The sequence below is a fragment of the Ruditapes philippinarum genome, unplaced genomic scaffold, assembly GCF_026571515.1.
Source record: "Ruditapes philippinarum isolate M1 unplaced genomic scaffold, ASM2657151v2 ctg1151_1_1_1_1, whole genome shotgun sequence".
NCBI classification, from domain to species: domain Eukaryota; kingdom Metazoa; phylum Mollusca; class Bivalvia; order Venerida; family Veneridae; genus Ruditapes; species Ruditapes philippinarum.
The window spans coordinates 292226-310067 of NW_026860326.1; the positions used below are offsets into that span (position 1 = coordinate 292226).

Genomic DNA, 17842 nt, shown 5'->3' on the forward strand with positions numbered 1-17842 from the left:
GGGTCTTGACGCCTCCCACATTGAATGATAGTTAACCTCAAACCGGAAATGGATTATTACAGTTATTTCTCATACAAGTCATGCGGTCATACCGATCAATTATGTCTGCTTAACTTCTTGCTTCCCAACATGTCATTATACTATATGTATTTCAAACAATCCCATGACTTGTTTTTTTACTTTTTTGACGCAGTTTCAAACTAAAAAAAAAACAAGTGAAAACAAGTCATACCATGTCAGACATTCTCATTCTATAATAAATGAATTATAAGAAAAAAAAAAACATTTTTTTTATAGGATTTCTTATTAAACTATCTAATTCTTCCGGGAATCTATTACGATAAATCTTCCTTACGAAGGGCGAAATGAGCATGTACTTTCTTTACTGATTGAATAATGCAGAGAGTAAAGAAAGACAACTTTTTAGAGAGTTTCTTCCTTAACTGATGCAGTATTCTCCCTTAAAGTATTTTATCTTTTAACTTTATTTATTTTCTTGTCTTTTAATAGTTCGAATTCTAAAAGTTGTAAATGATAATGTAAAATTTTGTGATGTAGTTCGTTCTTTTGGTAAAAAGGTTTTAATAAAAGTATATATTTAGTTCAAATGTACGTCTAATGTTATAATGTTTATTTTACTTGTTCACTTGAAATTATAATATTCAAACAGATCATTTTACCTTATTGACCAGTTCGTAAAATGCTTCTATAATCACCAGAAGCAATAAAAACAACAACAACAACAACACAACCAAAGGAAAACAAAACCAACACATAGAATCTATGTACAATATTAAAGTGAGATAAATCATGAGCAAACATTCTAATAACTCACCAACAGTGAATTCCCTTGTGAAGAAAAAAGACCGTACGGCATTGTGTTTTTATTTATTTATTTATTTATTTATTTTTATGCAATTATTTATTTTGTTAATTTATTTATCAAGTCGTTAACACAGTTAATAAAACAAAAGAAAAAATTAAAAAAAAAATGCTTGTACATGCCAAATAAAATCACAATAAGTTATCTATGAAACCTTCGTCGGATACCCACGGTTGATAAACACATATTTCTGTATTAATGGTTCGGCGGTGGCGGTATCCGACGATGCTATGAAACTAGAATACTGGACTGTCTTATCTAACTTCTGTCATTAGAGACCTGAAAAGTATATGGCAAATCCACGAACTATTTTTTCATAATAAAGACCAGATATAAACCTTAACAAAGAAATTAAATTATTCAATAAGAGATTTTTTTCTTAACTTAAAATGTAATCATGCTCTTGTCTATTGACATTTTAATAATATATCGGGAAAATACCACATATAATTATATACTTCGGTAAAATATATATAATTATACAAAATGGAAAGAACGCTGATTTTTAGATTAAAATGGTTGCATCAATAGGGCTTCTATAACTGTTGTTTTTATATTAATTTTATTAAATAAAGTTCCCGACCACTCCCTATTCAATTAGTCCAGAAATTATTTATAAGTTTTTTTCCTATCTTGATTTCATTTTATATATGTCAAAACCGTGTTGTGCAAGTCTCATTTTTGCCGCGAACATAGAAAAAAAGGACACATGTTTCTTCGGCCGTTCATTCTCTTCCCGAAATACTAGTTTAAAGGTATGTGGGTTAGTTTTCTTACTTTATTACAGTACAGTCTTAACAAGCATTTAACCATTTAACTTTATTTCAAAAACATTCATTAAAATTTTTATAATATATAAGAAATAATAGTACGCTCATACTCATACAAAAAAATCTACCATTAATTGATTATTAATCGAAAACATTATTTCTTCTACGATTTGTCAGAGTGTTTTCACTTTGAAGCACGTGCCAACTGCTCAAGTACGTTACCATGGTAATGCATGCATTTATTACATGCCAAAATACCACGTGGTTTATAGCAAGCGTTTACTATGAATGCTTTTCTTCTTCTAGAAGTCTTAGAACAGAGGTATAATTCGCATTTTACGGAACTACGGAATAAAATAACCAGTCGAACAAAAACAGGTATGATGATTTTTTTATATATATTTAGTTATCTATATAAACACATACACATTATATATGTTTTACAACACGGTTTTTGAGGTTAATATTTCATAAACATCTGATATTTGCATGACCTTGTGAGATCCTTTTTTAAACAATCAGAAAAAAAATGTTGTACCCACAAATAGGAATTTCATTCATATTTTATGCAATGTATAAATGTATGTTAAACACAATTAATGCCACAGAAAAAAAATAAAGGGAGAATAACCTACTTTTCATGTAAATAGTGGAAAACGTATGTAATTTTGATTAATAATTAATATAGGAAAGAAGTGGCTATTTAAATTTAAATCGTATTACTCCTGAATATTTTTACTTTTATCGATATATAAGTTATATATACAGTAATATCGTAAGAAAACTGCCACGTAAAGCTCGAGTAATGTTTTAGAAGCAGTACATGTGAAGGAGGGGCGCGTGAAACAGCACGTGCGTTACAAATAATATACATGTGCAGAGTGACTAAACCTCTGTAGCTGTATCATTTTTTGTTTTACGAGTTTTATGAATAGATTCTAAGTGGATTTTTTTTAAATGATACTGGCATTTCCTTATAATATAGATCCATAATAAAAGTCTAATATTTTTACGCCGACTTCAAATATGAAGAATTTTTCGTTCCACATATTTAAGTTTGATGTTAATTGATTTTGATTTTTGCTAAATTTTGTTTCTGCTGTTTTAGTAATTTAATGATGTACTACAATTTTGCGAAAGGGTGCATTTCAATATGTATAAGAATTAATGAGTAATAAACACATACATGTATATATCTAGCATTTTAAAGCATGGACTCAAAACGAAGATCCTGCTTTATATTTTTTCTCCTAAAATATTTTTGTTTTTATCAGAAACATGAATAAAGATTAAAGTGATAGATGATAAGGCATGGTGAGTAATGCCATGCTGTGTTCTAAAATATGTAGATATAACTTGTCTGTTACAAAGTCCATTCGTAAAGTTCTTGGTTTGGAAAAAGGTTAAAGCGATATATAGATCTTTGAACATAGATAAAAGTTATCCTCAATGTTTCTTGTATGTATATACATGCCAGTTAAAAATATTCTCCTATGTTTATCAAGAAGTGACTAAACATATTGAAATGCTTTATGTATGTATTATCTTTATAAAATAATGTACATGTATATAGAAAGAAATTGGAACAATTGTTGAGTATTTATTAAAAAAAACTTTGGGAAAAATACAATAAATAAAAAAGTAAAACATATATTATATCTAAAAACAGTTAGATGCAAAAATCTGAATACACTACTAAAAACATATAATCGTTATATTAGATAAATTAACAACACGCCTATGCTGTGTATATAATTTGTTACATGTTTTGTTATAATATGCTACAAAGAGCTAAATGCAGCGTCATATCGCATTATGCCAAATTACGTCATATCATATTATATCATGTTATGTCATGATCATGATTTTATCATTATTCATATCATAATTTTAGACGCCGGCCATTAGTCGTCTGCAAACCCATCTAGAGATCATGATTACTCAGTATTGGGCAATCAGTGAACCGTTCTGAAATGCCAGTCTAAGGTGAAATACTGACAGATGTTTTCTTGCAGACATCAAATTATTTACCTAGTTACTCCCTATTATCGTCTGCTTGTATAGAAACCGCGTGCCAAGAACAATTATCACAAATATGTTTATTCATTGCCTCTTTCCTAAAAAAACACACAATTTTAAATACACGAGAAACCTAGATTCAAATGCATAGAATTTATGCAGAAATAGGAAATCGGATTTTTATTCGTTTAGGTTCACTTGGATATTTTACATCAATAGCGTAGTTTAATTGAACATGTTAAAATATATGTTCGCCCGATTGCTTTCCATAATCATTTGACTACAATTTCTTTTAACAAAACACGCCGAATGTATAAATTAATTTCAACAAAGCTATTTATACATGCTAACCTTTGATTCCTTTTAGATTTCGAGAACTTTGTTATTTTTGAATTGTTACATATGAGTCCATAATTACTTTGATTAAAATAAGCCTGATATCTGACGAATACCACAGTATGTCTTTTCCTTGGACCAACTGTTCTCTGTATCTTATTATGTAGGTCAATAGTCAAAGTTCGAAACCTACATATCCTTTTACATTTTCTGTTTGAACGTAATGCTTTGGAAGTAAACTTCTGAAATAAAATCTCAATCCATTTCAGCCGATTATTATATTTTGTAAAAATCTTGAAGAAATAACTGTTTCAAGAACTAAATGGATGTTTGCATGCAAACTTAATCACACGTATACCATGTATTGTAAAATTGCAAATCATAATGCTTATGTTTTTTACCAAATATTCTATGATTTAATAAGGGAATACGTACAACCAATAGTTCTATCACTTTGTGTTCCATACAGGACAATAAAGAGGGTTATTTGATATCACCACACCCGCCTATATCGGAAAAAAACCAGGTACATATATAAAAAGATCTCCTGCTTATTTATCTTATTTAAAGTTTCGGTATATAGTATAAACTCAGTAAAGCAACACCCTTTGGAAGACGAATTCCAGAAGCTGTAGAAAGGTTTTGCTCTTCAGAGGGAAGTTTTACTATGAGGGAAAAATGATACTGTCGTTGTAAAGAGGTGACTGCTCTTCAGAGGTTGGATTTATTGAGAAGTCTCACTATGAGGGAAAAATGATACTGTCGTTGTAAAGAGGTGACTGCTGTACAGAGGTTGGATTTATTGAGAGGGGTAATGACACTGTTGTTGTAAAGAGGTGACTGCACTACAGAGTGTTGCTTTGCAGAGACTGTACTGTATATGAAATATTAAATATAATACATTAATTTAATATTCCATTTAATCGTATAATCACTGACATGCATGTAGCCTTAAAATATCATAATTCTTCTACGTTCTTGTTCATAATGAGCAATGCATTCGTGGTTTATTATAAACACATGAACGGTAGACAAAAACAAGTGCAACGAAATTCCAGGGATGTACAGATTTTATTTCGGTTGTATGGCTTACAAAGTGGCTCTCTGAACCACGGCGTCTTTAACCCTGGGCCTACTTAATTAGCATTATGGGCCTACTTAATTAGTATTATGGGTTCGCCTTACTTTGAACTCGGAAAAAAACATTAAAAGTGTTAGGGATTTCAATATCAATAGTGTAGTTGGTCTTACTCTATTCTGGAAGCAAAGGCTTACCTTCTTTTCTTCGAATCCAGTATGGTTAGGGAAAATTTTCTCTTTTATTTTACAAATGGGGGAACCCAAATAGTGTGTCAAAGTATTCTTTATTTTTCATAACTAGTAGGGAATACTAATCACAAAAGCTATTTGTATCTTTATTCTCGTGCTCTTGCTCATGGCTCCGACAATACAATTTCGTAAACATGTTTGTGTGTGACAAATCTGACAATATTCATATATGTTATGTTAGACAGAAATACAATCAAGAACATTAAAAACGCACCAGTCGAATATTGATGATTTTAACACCGAATATGTCAAAATATTTTCATGAAACTTTCAAACAAAAAATAATTCTTGTCATAACTATCCTCTGTTGGAATTTAATTCACATGGAACCAAAAAGTAGTTTGAAAATTAACTTAGTTTTATTACAATTACAAGTAACTATGGTGTCAGCAACGAGTTCACAAAATTCAATATCGTGTGAATGTCTAAGCCGCTGAAGCATTAATTGCAGCAGTGAACGCAACACAACTTCATCAATGCAATGCAGTTTTATATTTAGGCGTATGAACTCTCACTAAAAGACCAAGATAACACACCTACGCCCCCATGTAGAATTTGACCATGTTTGGGCAAAGCGAATGTTATTTTAAGCAAACGATCTTATTCTGTTGCATAATACACGGTACGTCTTGATTATCCGCAGGGCTATAGTTTTGTAGAAGACTCGAAGTCAACATCCATCAGACGCACAATTTGTTTGGTAGTTTGTATGCCAAAAACTAGAAATATAATCTTTTATGAACTTACTGTTTTCACCTAGGGATATTGACAGTGTCATAACATAGGTCAATGTTTATCTATCAAAATGATGATATCTTTAAACTTTAATTTGATTGCCAAGTTAAATGCAAACATTTTATTGAATGTTAAAATTATTAAAATTTGACTGCTGCGTTTTTAAAGTTGTTGAGTGTAATGAATTGACAATAAATAGAAGCACATATTAACAGATTGAGATCTTGACAAACAATGTTAGTTAATTGTAATAGAATTATCATTACATATCTGTCACTAGTACCGCTGGAAATTACCATAATCTTCTTAGCTATTATCCCTCCCGAACCATTTCGGGAGCAGTATCCGTCCGTAATTCAGTTCCAAATTATTAACAGGAGCATAACTCTAAAGTGTTTCAGATATCACCTCGACACTTCATAAGTGGAAAGGAGTGCGGTAGTCAACAATGATAACTCTACCTTCATAAATTTAGAGTTATTGCCTTTTGTTAATTCTCATGCTTTTTGTCCGGGGCATTCTAGTATTTCGAAAAGTATTTGAGATATCGACTTTTAGTTATTGCCCTTTAAATTCTTTCATGGCTTTTTTGTCCAACGCCTATTCAGAAAGTCTTGAATCTTCATATGTTTATATATCTCACAAAGGAGTGCAGTAAAAACTACCCTTCATAAATAGAGTTATTGTCCTTTTATTCTTCCGTTTCTTTTTCTCCGGAACATATGTTGGAAATTATTTGTATGTTCATTCAGGTTCTCAGTTGGTATAACACGTACAAATAACTGTATTTCCGTTTTCAGTTTTACTGCGAAATGACTTTCAGAACATTCCGAACAAACTGTAGCTTTATTTTCAATATCTACTAATTTCTGTTCATTTTCAGGTTCATTATGGAATTGTAATCCCCACTCCTCCAGACCCGTCGGACACAGTATGCAAAAGAGCCTGAAGCTGAAACTTCAAAATGCAGTGAATCATATCGCAGACGCCGACACCCCTGCCCTCTTTGTAGGGGGCAGGAGGCGTAATCGGAAGAAGCGAAAGAACAAAAATGGTAGGTTTATAAGTCACTAAGTAATAACAAAGTTAAAACACTAGACAGTTTTTCCATAATTGATTTGGCTGATGGACATCAGTTACAGCAAATAAATCACATGATTGAGGACATGTTTCGGCATACTTCGGACATGATTATATAAAGTCATTGTTGAAACTCTAGAAAATCTTGTATAAAAATTGTTATTTTAACTTTTGTTTCTTAATGTGCTACTCCGATTAATAGGTTGAACCAAACGAGCAACTGCATAACCCATTACCTTCTGTTATTTTGAACTGAAAGAAAACAAGCAGACACTTTCCTTGTTTCTGCTTGGATACACCATCAATAACTTGGACTTTCCAGTAGCGCCCATGAACAAGTTCAATCAAACCGAGCCTGCAACATTCTCAATTACGTTGTGCTGGGCGTTCTTAAGGATTTCCGTTTTCTCTATTTTCTATTGCCTACATGTACATTAAGTTTAGGTTGATATGTCGTCTGCTGAGAGATGTAACGGAATGTTTTATACATATTTCAGGACAAGCCAAACGAAAACAAAAGAAAACGACCGAACCAGAGTATCCATTTATAATAAAGTCTGTCACACCAGATTTTGAATACTATCAAGGTATCAGTAACTTATTGTGGCTGTTATTTCAAACCTATTAGATATTTTAAAAACTTCTAAATAATCTAAACTAAACAACATAATTTATGATAAAGATAATGCCTTCTTTTAACAGTTTTAAGGATTTCAAGAGTGTGTTTCTTCTCGATAACGTCCGTTCAGAATGCACACATGTTAGTAGTACATTCCTTCCAAATTCAGATTTATAAACGATATATATATATATATATATATGTTGGATCGCTAAAATAAAACACATGAAATTGGAAAAAGAAAATAGTCTTTTTCTAAACTTTGATATATAAATAAGTATTGAAATCAATGCGCGTTTAAGATCACGTGACTTATCACGTGTCCAAAATGTTATGCTGATCTCTGATTAACTCAGTGACAATCGCCCTGCGAGTTTATTTTTTTCAGTACTTTGATAATATTTTCATTTCACAGACTATGTGCCACAGAAGCCTACAGTACCATCCGTTGATGTAAAGGAACCAGTGTCGTGCCTGGATATTGGGGAACCAGTATTCATATTTGAACCGGAAGGAAAGACACAGATTCTAATTACTAATCCGGACCGTGATTCACTGTACAGTAGCAATGAAAGTTTGGTAAGTAATAAGAATGATAAAAGTTTGGTAGGCAAGTAATTCATCAATAATATGAACTAGTCTATAATATACCTTTTATATAATTAATTAAATGGCATAACATATTCAATAAGATTATTAGATTAGGGCTTTCAGTTTTTCTAATTTACAGTAAATTTATCAAATGGAAAAAAATCTTATCTTTACTTAGGTTACGATGATGCTTTTGGTTTTGTGCGAATAATTTATCCAAATATTTCAATTTTCAACGTTTTAATAATAAAGTAGTGTTAAATTGTACAACAGAAATATAAAGCTTTTATTCCTTCTAAACATTTGTGATTATTTTTTCAGGAGTCCTCACACTGCAGACATGACAGTGGTTGTGAACAAGAAACACAACTGGATGAAGATCCCGACTCAGCTTCGGACCTAGAAGTTATTGAAGGTAATACAAATGACATCAATACCTGCTCAGAATTGCCTCTTCAAAAACTAGATAAAATCTCCAAATACAACTACAATCTGCATGCATTCATGCCAATAATTCGGTCTTTATTCAGTTACCCCGGCCCCATTTCCGGACCTGAAACCACAAAAATTTAGAACAAAAGCTCCGATAATGACTTGATAAGAGAGCCTCATATTCTTATACTTTTTTACTTTGCGCTTTTTGTGTTTGTTGAAGTTAATGAGATGTGTTAGTAATAGAAAGAGCACCGAAACACTCGGCTATCTGATTTGTACGAGGGGGCGTAGCCCCCGAGTATACATCAGACTGCCGAGTGTTTTGGTGTTCTTTCTCTTTTGTATCATAGTCAAACATAAAAACACGTTCCCTTTTGTCAAACCCCGGGAAAAAGTTACCAATGAACGAGCATCTGAATATGATATTTCTCCCGCTTTCCCTTTCTCTGCCGTCACAATATGTAAACCCCAACAAAAATGAGCCAATCAACGGGCATGATCTGGAGTGCGGGTAACTGATACCTGCAATCCAGTTACCGCACTGTGCAAGTAAATGTATACGATTTAACTCTTACACTTTTTCAACAGAAAGGTCCCCAAACTATGATACAATTTCATTTTATCGTACCGTAAACCTTCCGATTTATTCTCTTACTCCCGCATTTAGGACGGAAAGTTATCAAGGGAAGTAACTATGTATTGACCATTAATTTTCTCTCATGATCTCAAAAATGACATTGCCGAGAAAAATTTAATCTTATAGATTGTGGTGAACGAATTTTCTCTCATACACAAATATTACATGTCTTACTGATTTAGATATACAAACAGAACCGAACAAGAAAGGCTTTCCAAGGGCACATAGTCGCGATTCTGGAGTGTTTGACGATGATTCTGTTGATGATGCTGAATTTGATGAAGATATACTTGATGACAACACCCAGTCAGTGAGTATATACAATTTATATAATAAGGCCAATTCTGGCTTACCTAATATACAAATTTGATTATATTGCGGATCAGTCTGTTAAGACTTTGACGATGATCGCTTGTATTTTGTAATATATATACACTTCGTCATTGAATTTATCATATGACAATTAACTGCAATGAAAATCCAAAGTCTGTTAAAGGACCATTTAAATAGTTTGATTCTACAATCTTCTTTATGAAAGGGGCAAAAGCTAACCGACATGACAAAGTTTTTAATGTGGGAGCATGCTCTCACATGATTCTCTTACCTCATAGATTTTTATCAGATAGGCGATGTAAATTTCTGTTTTTCTCTTGTGCCATCTTTCGTTTTGTTTTTTCTTCGGTGCCATGCTGATCACATTGCCTGTGGTCCTGTGTAACTGGATTTTGTTGAGGTATACGCTCATTGATTTTTTCACTTAAGTCAGGCAATATTTTCTATTTATTTCATTCCAGGATATATCACATGATGAAAGTTTTTGCTGCAGTCTAAAAGATGAACTTGAACAAGCTGAGATTAATCTGGCATCACCAACAGAATGTATAGACGACGTAGGCCAGTTTGAGGAAGTTGACTTGTCTGAAGGTATAGAAATCGCCGAATAAATAATTAAATCTACATTATACGCAATACCCAATGAAGCAGATTTTCTGGTGCTCCGTATTTCAGGCAATTGAAAGGCATGCAATACCCGTATATTATAGTTTCAAACACAAGTCGTTTCACTGTTAAAAAGCCAGTATATAAATAATTGCTTGGACTGACAGAACGTTTTAAAGTGCACAGGTTTTGAAAGCCTATTTGTGAAAAATATTAACTCAACAGAATTCTTTTGCGCCAAAGGCATGCCAATTTTGCATTTATATTAGGGCATACGATTTAAAGGTTGCTACAACAGTAATATTTGACATTATTTTTAAAGAGAAAACACATTATAATGATATTTTAGTCGTTGTTAACTTTAGTGTTTTTGACATTTTATTGTAGATTTGTCAGTAGTCAAGGACGTAGAACAAATTGACGTCAAAATAATTACTGATTTGAATCATATCTCGGATAATGAACATTTCCTCAAACTGGTATGTATAATTAGTTTTCATTAATTCATCAAGTTCCACAAGGCAGCATCCATTGTCCATGAGTAGATTTAAAACTGTGACAGTGTGTAAAATGGTCTACAATGGTCCACAATTGATTACAAATTGGAATATACAATGAATACTGTCGCCACTATGTGATTGGGATGCAAGTGTCATTCAAACGTCATCCATCTGCTTTGAAAGTTAAATATCTAGTTTTGTAAAATTTAAGACTTGTATTTTATCTTTTTTTAAAAAATGTTGCCATTGTGTCTAATTAACGGAATATGTTATGAGCAAAACACGCAAGAACTGGGGTATTAAACCTTTACCCACTGTGCAGTCTGGAAAATCTTTAATTGCTAAATTTCCGACTTGATATCTCCAAAACTGATGAAGGTTTCAGCTAAATAAGTCAATTCAAGAAATTTAGAAGGTAAACGGTTAATAGTGACATTGTTTTGGACGAAAATCCTTTCGAAACCTGATTCGTAAAAGTATTCCTATAAATATTACTCAAAGCAGGGATACCCTAATAGTAAACAGCTGTAGACTCCAAGTCTTCCCGCTAAATGCACGAGATACATGATTTAGGTTATATGACCCATGTCCCTTACATAATGCAAGATGTTTATTTTTTTTAAATATATTGTATGCAAAACAGATTTTAAAAAATGACATCATGCTAATTCCAGTAAGAAGATAAAACACTGTTTATGCTTATTAAATAATTAACGGCTGTGACTAAAAAAAGGATTGGAGCACCACACTAAATACCGTATTCCGGTATATACCGGACAAGGCGCTTGAATGATAAAATGCTAAAATCTTGTCTTTTTACCCAACGGAATGAACTTTAACAGGTCTAAATCATCTTTTCACACCGAATCAAGTACGATAATCAGGAAAAATGTAAAATTCGGCGAAAAAAAACGATATTTGTCTATTTTGGGATCATGATTTCTGCAAGCGTCTAGAGGTACTGCTCCAATCCTGTATTGAGCTAAATCCATAATTAACTGATTGTGCTAAATTCTGTTTAAACGCCAATGTCACGTGACTGTTTCAGGTTCACGATGACGACGATGATGACATCATATTCGACATATCTCAATTGGAACTCAACACCACGGAGGATGATATTTCGAACATCGGAAAAGAACTTTTTCAGCTTAAGATTAATGAAGGCTCGAGTAAGACAGTTACTTCTTTATGTTGTTTGCCTTTCGATTTGCATCATGAAGAATTCAAAATTATCTTTTAGCTAAAATCTATTTAGAGATACTATGAATTAAACAATGATATTAACATAGTTTGATCCTCTGCTTCGTCATCTTAACTTCCCCACCAGTTTGTTTTTTATTTCGGACGAAACCTTTATATCTGAGGTCATAGGAAATATCCTTACACCTTTTAATCGTAAAAAAATTTAAACCCAAAGTTTTTTTTATCGGGGAAAATTTAAACTTAACATAAAAATTGGGCTCCCCAAAAAACCCCTTTCTGCAGAAATTTTTGCCCCGTGGGGTTTTTCCGTTGGCGTCCTTTAACAAAAATTTCTTTTTTTTCAAAAAAAAAATTACTTTATTTTCAATGAAGTATCTGTACCCATCCTCTTCGTAAAAAAGATTATCTATTAAAGACTAAGTATCACATAATTAGTATTTAATATTTCAGTTTTTGATCCGACGGACCTGGAGGAGCATACCCCGCAAAGATTTCCTATGGACCTACTTATTGATGATGAAAAAGACGACGAGGTTTTGTTTGACGCTGGTTCCCGCAAGGAACTGAGTATAACATGCAATCCGCTCTACGAACAAAGTCTGAAAGATGAGGAAGATAAACTTTCGATAAAAAGTTACCAGAGTGGTTTCAAGACAGATTTCGATAATGTCAATCATATTCGGGTAAGCAAGTCTCAAATTCGTCAAACATACTGACTAAGTTAGTAGAGCTGTCTCAATGCTAGGTTTTTGCGTTTTAGATAAAGGCAGAACTTTTCCCAATTTTGATTTTTGGAAATGTCTTTTGGTAAAATGCTGGTTAATTTAATGGTTTTTTTTCAATTTTAAGTTTCCCGAAAACGTCAGAAAACTGGTTAGCACACGTTTTCAATCTTTTTTGAAAACTTTCATGAACCTCTTTTTGAACCCACATGTTATGATGCTGGTTTTATAAATGTAAAAAATAACGAAAGATCTGAGCACAGCGGCTTCAATCCCGATTTTAAAAATGTCATGGTACATGAGAAATTGGCAAAGTTTTTTTAAAATACGGGCTTTGAAAGTCAATCGACACGGTAGGAAAATTCCCGCGGAAATAAAAATTTTGGGGTTTTGAAAATGCCCAGTTAAAAAAAGGGAAAGTTTAGAAATAGCATTTCAATGCTTTTTTTAAACAATGCTTAGGGTAACCCGGTTAAAATAAATTTTAAAAAGCGGCTTTGGTTGATTTGATGATGTCAGTGGCACTCGGGTAGGTAAGAACATCGGTTACAGTGCCGGTTTTGGCAATGAGAGTTGTACACGGTTAGGTTAGCAGACCGAATTCAATGCCGGCTTTTACAATGTCCGTGACATTTGAATATTTGACAATGTCAAAGGTACACGGGTACATGTAGGTTTGCACACCGGTTTCAATGTTGATTTTGACATTGTTAGTGATACTTGTTTAGGTTAGCCAACATCATTTTAATGGTTTTGACAATGTTAGTGCTACATGGGTAGGTTAGCACGATTTCAATGGTGAATCTGATAATGTCAGTGAAACGCGGGTAGGTTAGTACAGCGTTTTCATTACGGGTTTTGAAATTGTCAGTTGTACATTAGTAGGTGATCACAACGGTTTGAAAGTTGGTTTGACAATGTCAGACATTTTCAGGCAAGTAGGCTCAGCGGTTCATCAGGCTTTGTATATCAACGACTATCTGAATAAGACAAGCTCATTTTCCTTTTAATGATATAGGTAGATAAGAGCGATTTTAGGTAACGTACAAATGTTAATCATTAGTTGAAAATATAATCAACAATGCACACGTGCGTAAAACATTCCAGATGATGTTGCTTTATTGTTACTATACTTACTTTTGAATTTTGTTAAAATAGTATAATTTTGATAATAAGAACTTATAGTCATTGAACAATGTATACAATACAATGCATAGAATATAAATGAATGTGCTAGTTTTCAAATTAAACAAAAAGGCTACTTTAAAACATATTGTTCACGTTTCACACCAGCACATGCATATCGTTTTAGATTTCTGGAACAGCGTCAAATAAAACACAGAAGGAGTCGTCTCGTCTGCTTTCATCACAAGATGATGACATGGCCTGCTGTATTATCTTGTAAATCATGCCTGTGACAAACTGTGAAAAAAATGTGAAAAAAATGACAAAATGCGAGAAAAAAAGACCAAAAAAACAGTGTGACATTTGCTGTAATATTTTTTCATGGCTTTTTAAGTTATTTATGTTGTGTTGTTTCTTGCTTTTATTGGTCACGTTGTGTTGTTGCTCTCTAAATCTACATTTAACTTGTGTTAGTGAATCATTTGATATAATTATTATACTTTTATTTTGTTATTTCCTTTTGTGCAATTCCATTGGCATCTCATGTAATAACTGTATGATTGTTTATGTTCAATATATAATGTAGTAAGTACTTTCATACTACGCACAGTCACTTCTTAAAGGATCTTCATCGATGTTTATAAGACTGAAAACATGAAATATCAATTTCTTACATAGATCAGCTGGGGCATTTAAAACAGAACGATATTCAAAAGAAAACCAAGAAATATACTCAAAAATAAATAACTGATAGTATTTTAGCCCGATTTGCAATTGTCGGTCATTGAATGATAATTTTGGAAAGAACGAATCGAGCGCAAGATATAAACTTTTGCACACAAGTTATTGTTATAGACCTTTATCGAATGGTGCATAAATCTCGAAAAAAATATTTTCTGTTCCGACAAGTCAACAAAACACATTAGAAGTGAAGTACATGCGAAACACTTTTCATGTCACAAACTGTGTAAAAATAGGACTTATTTGGCGTTCCATATTTTTTATTATTATGAGAAGTATGTTTCATTCTTTGATCTTGTCCGATTAATTATAAACAAGAAAAACAAAAATATTTATGTTCGGTAAATGTTATATGCATTCTGCAAATTACGAAAAAAAATGTTTTTGGAAATCTTGAGATGAGGATGTTTTTCTGTTTTGTATAATAATTTTTTGCATAGAAATCACACATAATTTAAGTATGAAACAAATGTTATATTAATATTTTAGAACTGAAACTTATACATGCACTAACCCGAATTTTTAACGAAAAGTGGGACTTAATGTATACATTTTGTTTTTATCGTTTGGTCGTTATTTATTCCTTATTACATACATAACGGACTGTTTGACAATATTCATGCTATGGTTTAGTGTGCGTGACTGTCACGCGCAAATCTCAAATGAGCTTATTCTCGGAGTGCGTAATAGACAGGTTCAAATCTTAAATAGACTCGTTCTCAGACTGGACAAATAATTTTTAGCTGTTTATTTCTACTGACTTTGAATTCAGTATGTTACGTATATACCCAACATTAAGGTCCGGTTTAACATAGTAAAATGTGTTTAAAATACTGACCATTCCACATAACATGAGTTTCGCAAAGCACTCTTTTTGTTGTTAAAAATTGTAGTAAAACGATCTTTTAAACTAGATTTTGATTAGTTTTAGTAAATGTTTGCGATTGGGAAACAAGTTTCCTTTATGAGAATGTTCCACCATGTCCAGAAAAGCACTTCCATTAAGCTAAGGTTACGCGTATATACCCATTGCGTTATTTTTCATTGCAATTGAAATTTGGTACTTTTGGAGCAAAATTATTCTCAATATTTTTACCATGATTTTTTTCAATGGCTATTTTTTTTGGCTACAAAATATATTCAATCTCAGGTTATTACAGGTCAAGTTAAGGTCATGTCTTTTTATTGCTAGAATTACATTTGCTGCTGTAAAAACATTGCTACCATGAAAATAGCTTATCATTTTGACTTTATTTTCTAAATTATCTTTGATCTCCAGATTATTCTGTATGACTTTGTTTACATTTTTTATGATTAAACATGCATTTTTTTTATATCAGAGTAACACACGTACATGAACACACAAAAAGTATTGATAAACTTTAATATGATTACAATTTCCTAAATTAATATACATTGTACCAGAAAAAAATAATTTTAATATGACTCTGTTTTAATAATTTTTCATCAGCTGATCATAAGTTTAAAAATAAGCTTTTGTCATATTTCATTGTTTTTAATCGATTATAGAAAACTACTGTATTTCAATTTTGTCAATATGTTTATTTTCTTATTCAAATTTCTTTGCTCACTTCTTTTATTTAATTTAGTTTTCTTTTCATCTTTGACGTCAGCCCCGATTTATGGAACTTGGAAAAGTGACGTTCCATAAATGAGCACGTCATTTATGAGAAGGAAATTTTTTGGGAAAAAAGTTGATAAAGAAAAAAGGGAAGGTTTCGAAAAATGTCCAAAATCACGTGACTGGGGGAGGAAAAGTTAATACCGATAAGGTGCAAAAGTTTTAAAAATGCAGTAAAAAAAGCCCTTTTTTTTAAAACAAAAACAAAATTTTCACTTGAAAAAATATTCAATACTGTTGAGTGGGAAAGTAACTTTAATTTAAATTTTTGTTTTCGGAAAGGGAAAATAAAAAAATTTGTTCCCTGTATATTTTTATGGGTATCCCCAATCGCCCTATTTATTTTCCACCCATACTTGCCCTTTTTGATAAACACTTTTTTTTTTGTGTATAAATATAATTATGAACATTGGTGCAATAATATTTATCAACATTTCTTCTATATATTCAAATATATTTATTCCTTGAAAGATGTTTATCTCGTGAAAACTTCAGTATTTGCAGAGTTGCCGTATCTATTTATTTGAAATGGTCCCCAAAACACGGAATCTATTTATTGAAATGGTTCCTAAAACGCGGAAATGTATAGATAGATTGAGATGAACACTGAGAGATGCTGTGTTTTCATGAGAGAGACACTGTGTATATTCGGTTCTTTTGTTTATAGCTTTTGAAATGAAATCATGCAAATAAAATTTAATTTGGAAAAATCTACCGTAGTTCATTCGTTATAAATATACTGGACGACAATTGGATGACAGTTTTTTTTATTTCATTTTATTCATTTACAGAATTGTTAAAGAGAACATAGATCAATCACAACTTTATTTATACAATCAGTTATATCTTCCCAGTTCAGTGACCCATTGTGGCTAAGGGATGAAGCATCAAAATTGCAGCCACCGTTTATCCCTGCGTGATTGTAAAACGGCAACTAAATGGGTTCGAATTGCTGGAGTCCATGCATCACGTAGCCTCTTAGCTCCAGCAGGTGAGGTGCTTTCGAGTAAGAATTACTCTAATTTCTATAAATAGCAGCTAAACTTTAAAACAGAATTAAAAATTTCATTATCGTTCAGATTAATACCACATTATCTGGAATATTACTGACATCACATCTTTTATTTTTTGGGCGTTTCTTCCAAACAGCGGAATGATTTGCCATTCCAATATATTTATGAAAAGTGTATATTATATAAGCAAGAAAAATAGAGTGTTCTGAAACATTTCAAGACTAAATACCACAATTTTCCTTGTAAATTTGTCTTGTAAATGAAAATTCAGATTGCAAAGCTAGCTGTTCATACGGTACAACAATATAATCGTCAACTGAGAAGGTCAGTTATTAAAAGTAGGCAAACAATTTACTTAAACAAGAAATGACAATGTATTATAAGAAATATTTATAAGTTACATATGATTTCCTCTGCAATTCAAGGGAGATAACTAACATGAGATTTCAATAATAGTCAGCGGGAAACACTGTGGTATTCCCCTTTGGTGTCAGATATTCATTCAGGACATACAATTCAA

General features: G+C 32.1%; 1 protein-coding gene across 1 annotated transcript; it reads left to right on the forward strand.

Annotated features, from left to right (window-relative positions):
• The first annotated feature begins 1881 nt into the window (after positions 1-1881).
• LOC132759659 (uncharacterized) lies at positions 1882-16226 on the forward strand. The gene is made up of 11 exons (XM_060751469.1): positions 1882-2031; positions 6956-7126; positions 7650-7739; positions 8187-8350; positions 8684-8777; positions 9617-9744; positions 10229-10358; positions 10761-10852; positions 11922-12045; positions 12530-12762; positions 14114-16226. The coding sequence occupies exons 1-11, from the start codon at positions 1938-1940 to the stop codon at positions 14204-14206; spliced, it is 1413 nt and encodes a 470-aa protein (XP_060607452.1). The 5' UTR covers positions 1882-1937; the 3' UTR covers positions 14207-16226.
• The last annotated feature ends 1616 nt before the right edge of the window (positions 16227-17842 follow it).